Source organism: Protobothrops mucrosquamatus, unplaced genomic scaffold (assembly GCF_001527695.2).
Source record: "Protobothrops mucrosquamatus isolate PMUCROS unplaced genomic scaffold, P.Mucros_1.0 scaffold781, whole genome shotgun sequence".
Lineage (NCBI taxonomy): Eukaryota > Metazoa > Chordata > Lepidosauria > Squamata > Viperidae > Protobothrops > Protobothrops mucrosquamatus.
The window spans coordinates 129329-144378 of record NW_015387049.1 but is presented as its reverse complement, the minus strand read 5'-3'; the positions used below and the strand labels follow the sequence as shown (position 1 = coordinate 144378).

At 41.3% G+C, this 15050-nt stretch overlaps 1 protein-coding gene across 1 annotated transcript; it reads left to right on the top strand.

Annotated features, from left to right (window-relative positions):
• The first annotated feature begins 12396 nt into the window (after nt 1-12396).
• SFN (stratifin) lies at nt 12397-13983 on the top strand. Its single transcript, XM_015818720.2, has one exon. It carries the CDS (start codon nt 12563-12565, stop codon nt 13301-13303), a length of 741 nt encoding a protein of 246 aa, XP_015674206.1. The 5' UTR covers nt 12397-12562; the 3' UTR covers nt 13304-13983.
• Nucleotides 13984-15050: the final 1067 nt, after the last annotated feature.

The window sequence follows — 15050 nt, the reverse complement described above, 5'->3', positions numbered from 1 at the left end:
GCGGCAGAGACAGAGCAGGCCGACCACCAGCTGGCCCAGCCCAAGGGAGGTAAGGCACCCGCCGGAAAAGGGGGAAAAAATGGCGGACAAAAAAAATGGCAGACAGCCTTGCTTGGCGACCCCCATGAAATGGTCGATCGACCCCAAATGGGGTCCCGACCCACAGGTTGAGAACCACTGATTTAGATCATCTTATGATTGAGCAGCCCAGTCCTAGAATGTGAGGCAAACTGGAACCGCTCCTGTAGCGCTGTTCTACTTTTGTTTTTCATTCCTTGTGCCTACATTTGTAAGAAAGTCCCTGGGGAAGGATTAGGTTTATTAATCCCAGGTACATCATCTCTAAATATGGATTTCTGTGGGCTTTGTATTTATGAAGAAAAATGGAAAATCAGTAAATATGGGTGGTCCTTGCTTTGCAATAATTCATTTGATGACCATTTGAAGTTACAACAGCATTGGAAAAGTAACTTATAACCATTTTTCACACAACCATGGCAGCATCCCCATGATCACATGATCAAAATTCAGACGCTTGGCAACTGGCATGTGTTTATGATGGTTACAGTATCCCTAGGCCAGGGGTCTGCAACCTTCACAACTTTAAGACTTGTGGACTTCAGCTCCCAGAATTCCTCAGCCAGCTAAGCTGGCTGAGGAATTCTGGGAGCTGAAGTCCACAAGTCTTAAAATTGTCAAGGTTGCAGACCCCTGCCCAGACCATGTAATCACCTTTTGGGACCTTCTGACAAAGTCAATGGGCAAGCTAGATTCACTTAACAATTGTGTTACTAACTTAACTACATTGATTCACCTAACAATTGTGACAAGAAATGGAGCAAAACTCACTTAACAACTCTTTTGTCTAGCAACAGAAATGTTGGCCTTAATTGTGGTCATAAGTCAAGAACTGCCTGTAGTGGCTGTCATCAAAATGGAACAGTCAACCGTTATAGTTGAAGTCTGTTGTGGTATAAGGAATATGTTTTGGGATGGCTGCTTCCACTATGATTAATTCCAATTCACACTGTGTCATGTGAATGTTGTATCGTGGCCATCTGGAGAGGGATTGCTTATAAAGCAACATTCATGCATTGGTTCCGGTTTAACAATGAACTCAGCCAAAGAATTTTTGAACTGCTTTCATCTTGCTCAATGAAACCAAACATGGCTTATTTAACCAATTCACCATACAGTAAGTATGTTGTGGATTATTGTGATAAGTAAGCCTAAATCCAGAAATGTGAAAGCCATTACAAAAACCGAAAAGGATCTAGCTATTCTTGTGTGGAGGGCTAGGAATTTGAGGTATTGTTAAAATACCATGTTGAGTTTCCTTAAAGCAGAGTAAGTACAGCCCTGAAAATAGTTTGGAGCAATCCAGACCTGAGATATATATTTCCAGTTGCGTGTTTTATGTAGAACATGGGAGCAATGTCCTCGGTCAGTTGTTTTACACTTAGACTCACTGAGTCTTGTCAACTGTACTGAGTCCTGTACATTGTGCTGTGTACAAATTTAAATTCAGATTGTGGAGAGGAGAGGAACGTAATGAGATATGTTAGCTAACTTTTTGTCTGGCTCTGCTGTTTTGTGAAAAGATGGGCTTTGCAGTTTTTAAAAAAGATCAGCAACTAGCCCTCGGAATGCTTTCCATTCTCAATAGGACAAAAACTATGCTCAGTCATTGCTGTTATTAGAACTCATCTACATATAGTGTTATTCAGGACTTTAGGACATCAAGGTAAAGATTTGATTCTCCTATCTACTATGTTGTCAGTAAGTGGATGTAGCCAAACTTATAATGGCTATCACTACCTTTCACTTGGAACACTTCAAGGGATGGATGTGTTTTGGGTAATGATACAAGCTAGAAAGTTTACATCCAACAGCCGATAGTTCAGGATAGAAATGTTTAATAACTGCTTCCCAATCAAGATGTTTATCCCAGATGATCAAGATCACAATTACTGTTTTCCCATTAATGAGAGGTTCGTTCCAAGACAGAATTCCCAAACAGAGCTGTTTTCTGACAGAAGCTGTCATTAGCCCTAATAAGATTAAACATATATCTGTTTAAGAGGTGTGTCTGATTTTTTTTTAAAAAAGTGCCGTTTTCTTCAGCTCCTCTTTCTTGACTTTCTAGAGCAGTGGTTCTCAACCTGTGGGTCGGGACCCCATTTGGGGTCGATCGACCATTTCACGGGGGTCGCCAAGCAAGGCTGTCTGCCATTTTTTTTGTCTGCCATTTTTTTTGTCCACCATTTTTTTCCCCTTTTCCGGCAGGTGCCTTACCTCCCTTGGGCTGGGCCAGCTGGTGGTCGGCCTGCTCCGTCTCTGCCGCTTGCCAGCTATGCCTCGGCCGGCGCAGGGGGCGGAACCACGCATGCGCGGCACTCCCGGGCAGGGAAAGTCCTCGACCTACGACCGGTTGGATAGTCCTCGACTTACGACCGTTTTAGTCCTCGACTTACGACCGTTTTAGTCCTCGACTTACGACCGGTTTAGTCCTCGACTTACGACCGGTTTAGTCCTCGACTTACGACCGGTTGGGGTCACGGCATTAAAAAGGTTGAGAACCACTGTTCTAGAGAGAGGAAATCGGTCATCACTGAATGCATGATTGGCATAGACTTGCAGGCAGATCCAGCAAGAATTGTCTTTGCATTTCAAATATTGTTGGTATAGTCACGGGTAAAAATTCATAATAGGCACTATTACTTAGAATAGTCTGGGACACTGCAAGTTTTATCTGTCAGTATTCAAAGAACACTTACCTGTTTCTCCCAATCTGAAATTATTTAGACTATTGAACACATTGTTCTCTGAGTGATTCACTATCACAAAATAATAAAGCCCAATATAAAAATTTTAAAAAACATGATATAATAAAAAGAGCTGCATTAAAAATCATTTGCTGAGAAGTATATTTAGGTCATAATACGACGGCATGCACATGATATAAATTTCTAATCAAAGATTATTCCAGCCATCGCCACAAGTTCAATCATTTTCACCAACCAATTCTCCATTGTGAGTAGTGTCAAACCTTTTCATTTTTGAACATTTAATATTCCATCTTTTTTCCATTGATTTCCACCTCTTTGGAAATCAATATATTTCCAATATATTGAAGTACAGGAAATCCTCGATTTATGACCACAATTAAGCCCAAATTTCTGTTGCTATGCAAAAATTTGTTAAGTGGATTTTGCCCCACTTTACGACCTATCTTGCCACAGCAGTTCTTAAGTTAGTAACATGGTTCTTAAGGGAATCTGATTTTTCCATTGACTTTCCTTCTTAGAAGGTTGCAAAAGTTAATCACAGGACCCCGGGACACTGCAGCCGTCATAACTATGAACCAGTTGCCAAGCATCTGAATTTTGTTCAGGTGACCATGGGGATGCTGCAATGGTTGTTAAGTGTGAAAAACGGTCATAAGTCACTTTTTTTCAGTGCCGCTGGACAGTCACTAAATCGAACTGTTAAGTTGAGGACTACCTGTATATCAATATATTCCAATATATTAACCACTAGGTGGCAGCAAATAGTTTGTCATTTGTATAGCCAAGTTTTTAAATCACAGCATATGTATTGATTTGATCATCAAAAAGGATAGAAGAAGGAAAAAAGATGGCTGCATTTTGAAGTCATATTCTACTGTACAATGAAATACACTTGTAAAAAAATACACGAAGAGCCCATAAGGATTCCTCCTAAATAGTGGCCATTGCTGCATTGCTACAGAAGTATAAGAGTCAAGTCCATTGGTATAAATTGAGCCATAATTGTAATCAATTTCAAGGCTTCACATCCTATGGTTGGTCAACCCACTTAAAACAAAAAGGAACTATTATTGAAGCCAGTGTCCTGATTCCTCTCGCAGCCCAAACTGCAAATAGGTTCTGGCTGGGAGGCCAAACAGAAGTGGGCAGTCTCACAGCATAACTGCTAGACCAGGGGTAGGCAACCTTGGCGCTTTTATGACTCGTGGACTTCAACTCCCAGAATTCCTGGGAGAATTCTGAGCTGGCTCAGGAATTCTGAGAGTTGAAGTCCACGAGTCATAAAAGAGCCAAGGTTGCCTACCCCTGGTCTAGTGAAACCTATTTTTCCACCACGTTGCTGAACCTGATAGGTTTGATGCAGATAGGGGTTTGTTTGTTTTTTTGGATGGTTGCCATCAAGGACAAATACTGTAGCTGAGTGTCACCTTGGAATTTTATAAGCATCTTCCTGCATGATGCAGATGAGAAAAGAGAAGGTACCATCAGCAGAGAAAATCAGGTTAGTGGTTCTAATACTGCAAAAACGTAAGGCTTGGTTTGAAAGGTTACTTTGGATTTTAATTGTCCCGAGATATTTGCTGTTGGAAGACAAGACTCGGCAGTATTAATACACACCCCTTGCATGGTTGAAAGCTGACAAAACAGCAATTGACTCTTTGGGGAGTAGTGACAGGACCGTAACTTTAATTCACTTGATAGTAACAGGCTGATTTGGTGATCTCTGCCTATATAGTCCTGTTCCCCCTGTTTCTCATCAATTGTTGCATAGCTGTACAGCCTTAACTGACTGCAATCATAGCTGTGGCTAGGCCACATAGCTGCTGCATCAACTCCAACTGAAAGTCAGCATTGCATGTCAACAGATATAATAATAATAAATAATAATAAATAATAATATAATGTTGGAAGGGAGGTTATCTAGTCTAACCCCCTGCTCAGCAGGAAACCGTATACCATTTCAGACAAATGGCTGTCCAGTTTCTTCTTAAAAACTTCCAGTGTTGGAGCATTCACAGCTTCTGGAGGCAGGTTGTTCCACTGGTTAATTGTTCTGTCAGGAAGTTTCTCCTTAATTCTAGGTTGCTTTTCTCTTTGATTAGTTTCCATATGTTGCTTCTTGTCCTGCCTTCAGGCGCTTTGGAGAATAGCTTGACTCCCTCTTCTTTGTGGCAGCCCCTCAGATATTGGAACACTGCTATCATGTCACCCCTAGTCCTTCTTTTCACTAGATTAGACATACCCAGTTCCAGCAACCGTTCCTTGTATGTTTTAGCCTCCAGTCCCCTGATCATCTTTGTTGCTCTTCTCCTTATTTGCCACAAAGGCTTTTAGCGACAGTGTTGTGTTATAATATTTCTAATATTAACACATTGCTTATGTTGACAATATAGAGAGCTGACTATAATCCCCAAAATATGTCTACAATAAGAAAAAAATATATTAGAATAAAATATTTGAGCAACAGCACTATAGACTTAAGATGAGCAAAATTAGAGGTGAGAAGCCAAACACTTACATTTTTTTGGTTGGTCACACAGCGAGATTTTTAGACTGGATTTGGCATTTTATTCATCTACTGAGCTCTTCCCAAGGATCTGGAATAGACAGGTGTTGTTGTCTGATGGTGTTAGAAGTGCATCGAGCAGAACATAAAAGTGTTTCAAGTGAAGCTGCCTTTTGCAATTGACTGCTGGTGATTTTGTCAATAACCAGTGGTGTTCAAGTGCTCCAAATAGTGAATGAGGATGTTGGTTATTTTATTCCGCCATTTTTATGTATACTGTAACTCAAGGCTGGGAACATACCTAATACTCTTGCCTCCCATTTTCCCCATAACAACCCTGTGCAGTTGGTTGGGCTGAGAGAGAGTCATTCATGGACCCTTGATATCTAGGGCAGCATCTTAACCACTTTACTGTACCTAACTGGCTCTCTATGCTTACATCCCCCACAATCAGCTCCGTTGCTTTACAAAAAGTAGTTGATCAGAACATAAGAAGAATTGTGTTGGATCAGTCCCGAGACTTACTTTTGTTGTTGTTGTTAATTGCGAAGTCGTGTCCGACCCATCGCGACCCCATGGACAACGTTCCTCCAGGTCTTCCTGTCCTCTACCATCTTCTGGAGTCCATTTAAGTTCATGCCTACTGTTTCAGTGACTCCATCCAGCCACCTCATTCTCTATCGTCCCCTTCTTCTCTTGCCCTCCATCTTTCCCAGCATCAGGCTCTTCTCCAGTGAGTCCTTCCTTCTCATTAGGTGGCCAAAGTACTTGAGCTTCAACTTCAGGATCTGGCCTTCTAAAGAGCAGTCGGGGTTGTTCTTCTCTAGGACTGACCGGTGTGATCGCCTTGCAGTCCAGGGGACTCGCAGGAATCTTCTCCAGCACCATAGTTCAAAGGCCTCCATTCTTTGTCGCTCAGCCTTTCTTATGGTCCAACTTTCACAGCCCTACATTGCAGCTGGGAAAACCATGGCGAGACTTACTTAGGTCTCCTCTTTCCAGAGTGCATTTCAAGACACCAAGGAGAAATTTGTAAATAAGGCAGGAACCCAGTAACACCATCTCACTGATTTTGCAGGCTCCCTCTATCACAGCCAAGAACTACGGTATGATACCACTACCTTCAATATGTTAAATCCCCTTTTACAACTTAAACAAAGCTGACCATATCTTAGGGAGTTCCATAAGCTATGTGCTATCCAGTTTGCTTCCTTGTACATACAAGAACTTACTCCTCTATGGTGCCATCCATACTGTATTGAACAGTGCACTGTACTGAATTGTCCCAAAAGTGCTTTCTTTCAAAAGGCAACTGGACTTCCTTGTTTTGCTAGAAGACATTTCACTTCTCATCCAAGAAGCTTCTTCAATTCTGACTGAATGGTGGAGAATGGAAGGATTTATATTCCTTGCAGTTATGTGGTGATTACGTGGCACCTTTGTGAACAGCATGACTTGGACAACTGAAAATCTCCATAGACATTTAGCTGGATTGAATTGTGTGAATTGTGTTCTTTTGTTCTTGTACAAAAACTAGGACTAGGGAGATGTAGAAATGACATGCTGATATCACCAGAGGAAGACAACAAATGATCAGCTTTTTTTTTTCCTGCATGGGATGAGATTCGGTGTTTGTGTATCTATTTGGAGTCATCGTGGGTTTTTTTTTCCTTTTGATTCTCACCAAAATATTTATGAAAAATTCTGCCACTACTGTACCAGTCAGCAGCCACCAAATATTAGTAGTAGAATAGTAGGAAATTCAGGACTAGATACAAAAATAAGAGTTTAGGCACAATATAGGGACCATGAGTTGTCCATTGTATGGGGTTTGTCCTTGTGGAAGTCTTTAACAGAAGGCATGTAGCCATCCTTGGGATTCTTACAGTTCAGTTTTCTCAAATTAAGCAGGAGAACCATTGCCTCATGGTCCCTCCATTTCCATCCATCTGTGAATTCGGTCATTCCTTATGGAAAAGATGTTTCCTGGAAGGCCATTGGAGGTGGCCAGGGATATTAGAAGCCTTCAGCTCTTTCCCTCCAAAGGCATTCCTCCGGTCTCTCCTCCTCCAGTCTCTGATGGAAAAACTCATGGAAGTGCAGATCTCAATCACTTACCTAAGACACTAAGAATGAAGGGACAGGGTTTGCTCATCCTCCGGGTGTAGTTCTGCCTTGAGTCACTCTGATGGAGCACTTTCCTCTCAAACTGGGTCAGCTGAGTTATCAGCCTCACCCATCTCTTGCACATAGTAAGCTGAGAGATTTCCCCTAAGGCTGTGCTTGGAAGCAATTTGTCATAGCGTTACATTCTTTCCCAACCCCCTACCTCTTTTCTTTATGGAAATGATAAGGTCTTTTCCTTAGAAAGCAGCTTGAATTCTGAGGCCGAGCCCTTTTATTTTTTTGCTTACAGAGAATATGCAGAAAACATTGGTTAAAATCTTTTGTAGTGCAGTGTCCATATAGGTACGTAGATAGATAGATGATAGATTGGATTGGATTGACTACAGACAGACAGACAGACAGAGTATCAGAACTGGAAGGGACTTTGGAGGTCTTCTAGTCCACGAGTCATAAAAGAGCCAAGGTTGACTACCCCTGGATTAGATAGATAGATGGATGGATGGACGGACGGACGGACGGACGGACGGATGGACGGACAGACAGACAGACAGACAGACTATCAGAACTGGAAGGGACTTTGGAGGTCTTCTAGTCCAATCCTCTGCTCAAGCAGGAAATCCTATGTCATTTCAGATAAATGGTTGTCCAATCTCTTCTTAAAAACCTCCTTGGAGCGGATTTAAGAGATTGAGATCTAGAATATATCTGGAAGGTATACCTGAATTGATAATCTGTTTCTTTAAAGTCAAATTTGATTATGCTAATTGTAAATTCACAAAGCTGTAAAACAGGTTTAGGATTTTTAGAAATTTAAATTAGAAATGGAGTATCTTAAATGTATTAGGTTAATTGAGGGAAATAGAGAGGGAATAGTTAATGTATTGGTTGGAGTTATTCATATATGGTTTTATTTCTGGATGTTTGATTACTCCAGCACCACGGTGTGTCTTAAGCACTTTGTTCTAAGAATCAAAAAACCAATAAAATTTGTTTAAAAAAAAAAAAACCTCCTTGGAGCATCCACCACTTCTATAGGCAAGTCATTCCAACTGGATATATATCTCGGATATATAATCAACAAGTAGCAAGAAACAGTTGGGAAGGGGCAACCTCTTGTGCAATGAGCACCCGATGTACTGTACCTACCAGAACTATTAAAACAGTTGCGTCTGTTGTACTCCAGTTCGTATCGATGTAATAATTCATGGATTAATCTTTTTTAATAAGCTGGTAATGTTTCTGTTTTATTTATTTATTTAGCAAATTTAAATGGCTCCCCAACTCACAAATGATGGCTCCGGGTGGCTTCCAATTATTAAAAATCCACAACATAGCCCCCCCCTTTTTTTTGTTTATTTCCTTAAGGCATTTGGTAAGCCTTGTGAAATATAGCATGATGTTACAACAAATGGAGTGGCCATCTGTTTTTTTTCCCCTCCCCTAGTAATGTCTTCCCTACCTAACACAGATAATTTTGAAAAGGGGAGCTTGCCTTATATACTAAGACACAGATCTATCTAACCCCACATGGCTCTTTATTCCAGCTGGCAGTATGTTTTGCTCCCTGATATAGATGGATGGACGGATGGGCAGACAGATCTATTCTTTAAAAGAGCAGTGAATCCAAATAGTTACCAATAGTTTCGCTTAGAGTTTTATTTGAATTTGGGCATTTGGAGGGAGAATGTTTGTTGTTAGTGGGGCATAGAGTGAAAAGATGCCTTTCTTTGACTTTTGATTAGCTGAGTAGTTAGGTAATTTAAACTCTGGCCCTTCCTATGGGGAGGCTTTTTAAGGGTCAAGACCTATTTATTTTGAAATTGAATTCATTTTTTCATTCAGGTTTCTGTCCCACTTCAATTGCAATCAACTGTACCAAGCCAATGCTGAACTTTTTGGGGGCCTTTTCACTTGTATTTCTTCTTGGGTGGTACCTTAGGCTTCTATCCCAAAGTCTGTACATAAAGGCCCTACTCTATGAATTATTAACCTCATTATGATTTTAAAATCATTGCTATCTTAAGATATCACCCCTTTTCATCAGATTACTAGTCTGTTTATCTTCACACTGTATTTTCTGATGCAAGGAATGCTCAACAGACCTTGGGAACGTGGGCAGGGCAGTTGGACACTTAAAGGAAGAAACAATTCCTTATTCTTGAATCTAGAGGTGAAAGGAGGTGTAAAAAAGTCTCAGAGTAACTCCAAGTTGATTACACCAGATATAAATTGTGTAGGAGAATCACTTTGGTAGACTTTCAAAATTCTGTTATGTTACCTTATTAGGGATTCTTTTTTCTTGAACTTCCCAGCTTCATAATACACGATATCTGAGTGGTAGCAAACTTCTCACTTTATCCTATTGCTTCTTGAGTTATGAGTGTCTCCTCCTTCCTGCTAAACGGTATAGTCACAGAAGAAGGAAAGAATAGTCATGACTGCATAACAGAACCTCTATATTACAAGAGAAGACCCTCAGGGCGGGAAATCCGTCTCCCTTGGGATCTGGAAAATAGACCAGTGTTGGCTAACCAGGCACCTTCCAGATGAATTGGGAATGCATGTCCCAGAAATCCAAGTCAACACAGCCATTGTCTGGACACATCTGGATTGTGCTGGGTTGGGGAAAGCAGGATACTGGGTTATTGAACAAACAGCGTGGCTTGGTGTGACTCACATTTTAACATTCAAATTCTTTAAATTGAGAAATAAGCTGAGTCATGAAGGGCTGCAGTTCAATTCTAGAGCACATGGTTTGCACAGTAAAGATCTCAGATTCAGTCCCCATAGCCTTTCTAATTGCTTCAAACAATATCAGTGGTACCAAATGTGTAAGTAGTTACCAGTGGTAACTACTTACACATTTCAGTCTAAACTACACAAAACAAGCTATCTCCCAGAATACCAAAATGTAAAATTAGAAAAAAAAGGAAAGAAGAAAAACAAACAAGGGAAAAAACACCCCCCCCCCCAAAGAACAAGAGCAATATTATGGTATAGGACAGGGGTAGGCAACCTTGGCTCTTTTATGACTGGTGGACTTCAACTCCCAGAATTCCTGAGCCAGCCATGTTGGCTCAGGAATTCTGGGAATTGAAGTCCACGAGTCATAAAAGAGCCAAGGTTGCCTACCCCTGGTATAGGACAATAAGCATTTCTTTACTTATCAAATATCCCAACAGTAATAAAATCTTATATATGCAACATTATGGGTTTTTGAACAACAAATTAAACAGACTCTACTGAATTATATTTTTTATATTATACAGATTATTATATCTATATTATATCTCTAAAACCCAATAGTCAAAGGATCAGATAACAAATAATGAGAAAATGAGAGATTGCTGCCACCTGAATCATAGACTTGTGGAGTGTAAAGGGGCCACAAGAATCATCCAAACTAATTCTCCCTACTTTATGAGAAAATCAGTCCATTCCTGAGAGGTATATTTAACCTTATAGTAGCTGCAATTTTGAGCAGCTGACCCTAGTTTCATGAACCTAGTTTCTGTGGTAGTAGAAATTAGTTCTTGACCATCTTCCTATGACACTCTTATATATTGGAATGACGACTTAATTGTCTCCCCTTGAAGCAGACCAACCATTCACAGTAGTCTGATGTTGTGTAAGACAATTTTCTTGGGGAGGTGTGTAGAAATGCATTAATACAGGTAGTCATCTTATAACTATAACTGAGCCTAAAACTTCTGTTGCTAAGCAAGGCAGTTGTTAAGTGAGATTTGCTCCATTTCATGACCTTTTGTCACAGTTGTTAAGTCAGGGGTAGGCAACCTTGGCTCTTTTATGACTCGTGGACTTCAACTCCCAGAATTCCTGAGCCAGCATGGCTCAGCTTGGAAACCTCTCCCTTTCCCCTCAGCATGGCTGGCTCAGGAATTCTGGGAGTTGAAGTCCACGAGTCATAAAAGAGCCAAGGTTGCCTACCCCTGTGTTAAGCAAATCACAGCAGTTGTTAAATGAATCAATGGACTTTGCTTGTCAGAAGCCGGCTGGGAAGTTACAAATGGCAATCTCACGTGACCCCAGGACAGTGCAACGGTCATAAATAGTTGCCAGTTTCCAAGCACCCAAAGTTTTGATCTTGTGACCAGGGGATGTTGCAATGGTTGTAAGTGTAAAAAGCAGTCGTCGCTTTTTTCAGTGTCATTGTAACTTCAAATGGTTACTAAATGAAGGTGTGGAAGTCGAGGACTACCTATAAATAAGTGGGAGAGATTTTGTGTGGGATAAATTTGACCTGGGTGTTAGTGTTTCATATATACGGATTGTCACTTGAGATGGTAGTTAACAAGTGAGCAGATCTGGACAGGTGTTCGTGCAACACAAACATACTCAGAAAAGTCCACTCCAAAGAATATTGCGCTCATTCTGGTAAAGTAATTGTTAGATACAGCACTGTTTTGTTACATGCTTTTCTGTTTTAAATAGCCAATAATTTGAATTCATCCTTGAGGTTAAAAAATACTTGAGGTCTTTCATTGAATACCTTACTATTCCCATTAAGTGTCCTTCTCTGAACTTTATGGACTCTTATATTCCATTATATACATAGTTCCTTACATTTTAGAAAGAAAGCAATTTCACAAGCAATGTAATTTAAGATGAGTAATTTAATTAAGTTTGAGATTCCCTACAATACTAGCACACACAGGGTGGAGGAGATGCAAAGACCGAAAGGGCCCAGTGGTATGGTAGCTCAGGTTGAAGAAATACTGTATAGGTGTGCTGCCCCCTGGAGGGGAACAACGGTCCTGTCTGAGCCCATACTTTCTGGTTTGTCCTTTGGCCAAAGCGTCTACTTGGACAAGCAACCTCTTGCTCAAGAAGTTCCCAAAAGGCTGCATTTCCACATCCTAGGCAGGTATGCACTCACTCACTCACGGTCTGGCTCCAAGGTGAATCACTGCAACTCCTTTTAAGGAGAAGCTGCATGAAAGGAAGTGGGGGAAGGGAAGGGTTCACCACGCCTTGTTCTTCCTTCAGGCTGAGACGCCAAGCCAAAAGCTGATCCCAGCAGCTAAACCCAGCAGAGATTCCGACAGCTTTGCTAGCAGCTGCCTGATTCCTCTCCAAATCAGCTTCCTTGCCCAGCACTCCCTATCGCTGCCTATTCACAATGGCCAGGAATCATCTAGTACAGAAAGCCAAGCTAGCTGAACAGGCTGAGCGTTATGAGGACATGGCTGATTTCATGAAGGCAGTAGTAGAGGATGGAGCTGAACTCTCTAATGAAGAACGCAATCTGCTCTCAGTTGCCTACAAGAACGTAGTTGGCTGTCAGAGATCGGCGTGGCGGGTCATCTCCAGCATTGAGCACAAGACGGAGGAAGGAGATGACAAAGCTCAGCTGGTCAATGAATATCGGGAGAAGATTGAGAAAGAGCTGAAGGATGTCTGCAATGTGGTCTTGGGGCTCTTAGACAAGCATCTCATTCAGAAAGCTAGCGACCCAGAAAGCAAAGTGTTCTATTTAAAAATGAAAGGCGACTACTTCCGCTACCTGGCTGAGGTGGCCACTGGGGATGACCGAAAGCAGATAATTGACAATGCCCGAAAAGCTTACCAAGAGGCAATGGACATCAGCAAGAAGGAGATGCAACCCACAAATCCTATCCGCCTGGGTCTTGCTCTTAACTTCTCGGTCTTCCATTATGAAATTGCCAATGCTCCAGAAGAGGCAATCAAGCTGGCTAAGACCACCTTTGATGAAGCCATGGGTGACCTCCACACGCTCAGTGAAGACTCCTACAAAGACAGCACTCTCATCATGCAGCTTCTCAGGGACAATCTCACATTATGGACAGCGGAGTGCTCAGGAGAAGAAGGCGGAGAAGCAGGTGAAGAGCCAAAGAACTGAACTTTTTAGACAGTAAAATGATGGTAACTCCACATCTCCCTTCCTCTTTTGTTCTCTTCCAACACATGGTATTTTTATAAGACGCATCTCCAGCTCCTGAGAGTTGCAACGGGATTTTGACAGCTAAAAGGGGATGGATTCATAAAGGACTTAAGCATTTATCCGCTCGTCCTCATCTGACAGCTTTGGGATTACCTTGGCCCCATTCTTCCTGGTATGTGACATCTGCTAGACTCACCGCAGCCTGGAACTCCTTGCTTGGGTTTTTTTCCTTCATAAACTCTTGTGTTTGGTACAGCATCAGGTTAATACAAGTGTTCTCCTGGTATGGGATGGATATATATATATACTGTATATATATATATAATTTGTTATGTTTAACTGAACAAAACTAAAACCCAAAAGCTTAAATCTTAATTTGCATGGCAAAGATACCAAAACAGCTGAACCAAGTTAAACAAGAATACTTGCCTTTGCTTTCTCAAATGCTTTTGTTCTGTGGGTTTTTTTTCATTCCGGGCCAGAAGTTGGAAATAGGGCCTTTGTGTGAATGTGGGAGGGAAGATTTATTCTAAGGGGATAAAACTAGCAATCTGAAGAGAGCCTCTTGTTACTATGGTGTTACTATGGTGGTTTGCTGCAATACTCTTCCCCAATAAAAGTTCACGTTTACGCCTGCCTTTTGTAGTTCTGGTCTTCAGTTTCCTGTCTGGTTGTTTCCAGGTAAGAGGGAGAATGTGACCATCTAGACTAAGCCACTTCAGAGGTAGGAACACAAGGCTAAGCAAAAGGTATGGTGAGCAGGTTGATACATGTTAGACATTTCGCTGTTCCTCTGAAATCCAAGGTTCTCCTGTGGGGGTGGAGGTAGGAGAACAGTAATGTCTGAAGTAAGAGCAGCATTGTGTAGGTTTCATCCATGAAGGGTAGAGTTGCGAAGGGCTTTGAGGATAGGAGTATTTTGATCTGGGCAGAAAAGGATGCATGCCTCTTCTCCAAGAGAAAGACCCATGCTTGTATTTGCCTGGACCACAAATGCTTTTTCCTTATTCAGGAAGCACATGACCATTTCCATCAAATCCACTCATGGATGCTCTTTTTTTTCCCTGGACTGGATGTGATTAGTTTTTTTTTTTTACATCCTACACTGATGGAGATCAACCCTTTGCACTACAGAATATTGGGATGGTATATGACTATGTGTGCTCTTTCGGCTCACATATTTAGTCTGTTTTAAACACCGGGAAAGCCTGTTGATCTTCCTACACAAAAAAACCCCCCTGTTACTAAGAATGTAATTAATTTTCTTCTTGGTGGTTCAGGAAACCGAAAGTGTCAGAAAAGTCTATATGTCTCGTGCTTAATTTCCTTAGCACAAGATCTATTGGAGGCCTTGAAGAACATCCACCTTTTAAACCAGAGAAAGGTGAACCAGTGATTTTTGAATGATTTCTTTCTTCCTACTGGTGGGCTATAGGAGGGAACATGTTTGGCATGCAAAAAGTCCCATGTTCCGTCCTTGAACCTCTAGGTAGAACTGGGAATAACTCCTCTATCAGTCCCTCGTGACTCAGCCAAGGAAGAGGGCTTTTTAAAACAAAAATTGCCCAAGTTTAGCCAGAAATCAAACAAGGATAAAGATAAAACAAGATAAAAATAAATATAAAGCATGATAAAAATACTGTGAAGAGGAACCTTCTCCCCTTCCCATCCCCAGGAGTTAATTGATCTAGAGCAGGGGTAGGCA

Coding starts and splice junctions, on each gene's coding strand:
- SFN (XM_015818720.2), top strand. CDS start 12,563: ATGGCCAGGAATCATCTAGTACAGAAAGCCAAGCTAGCTGAACAGGCT.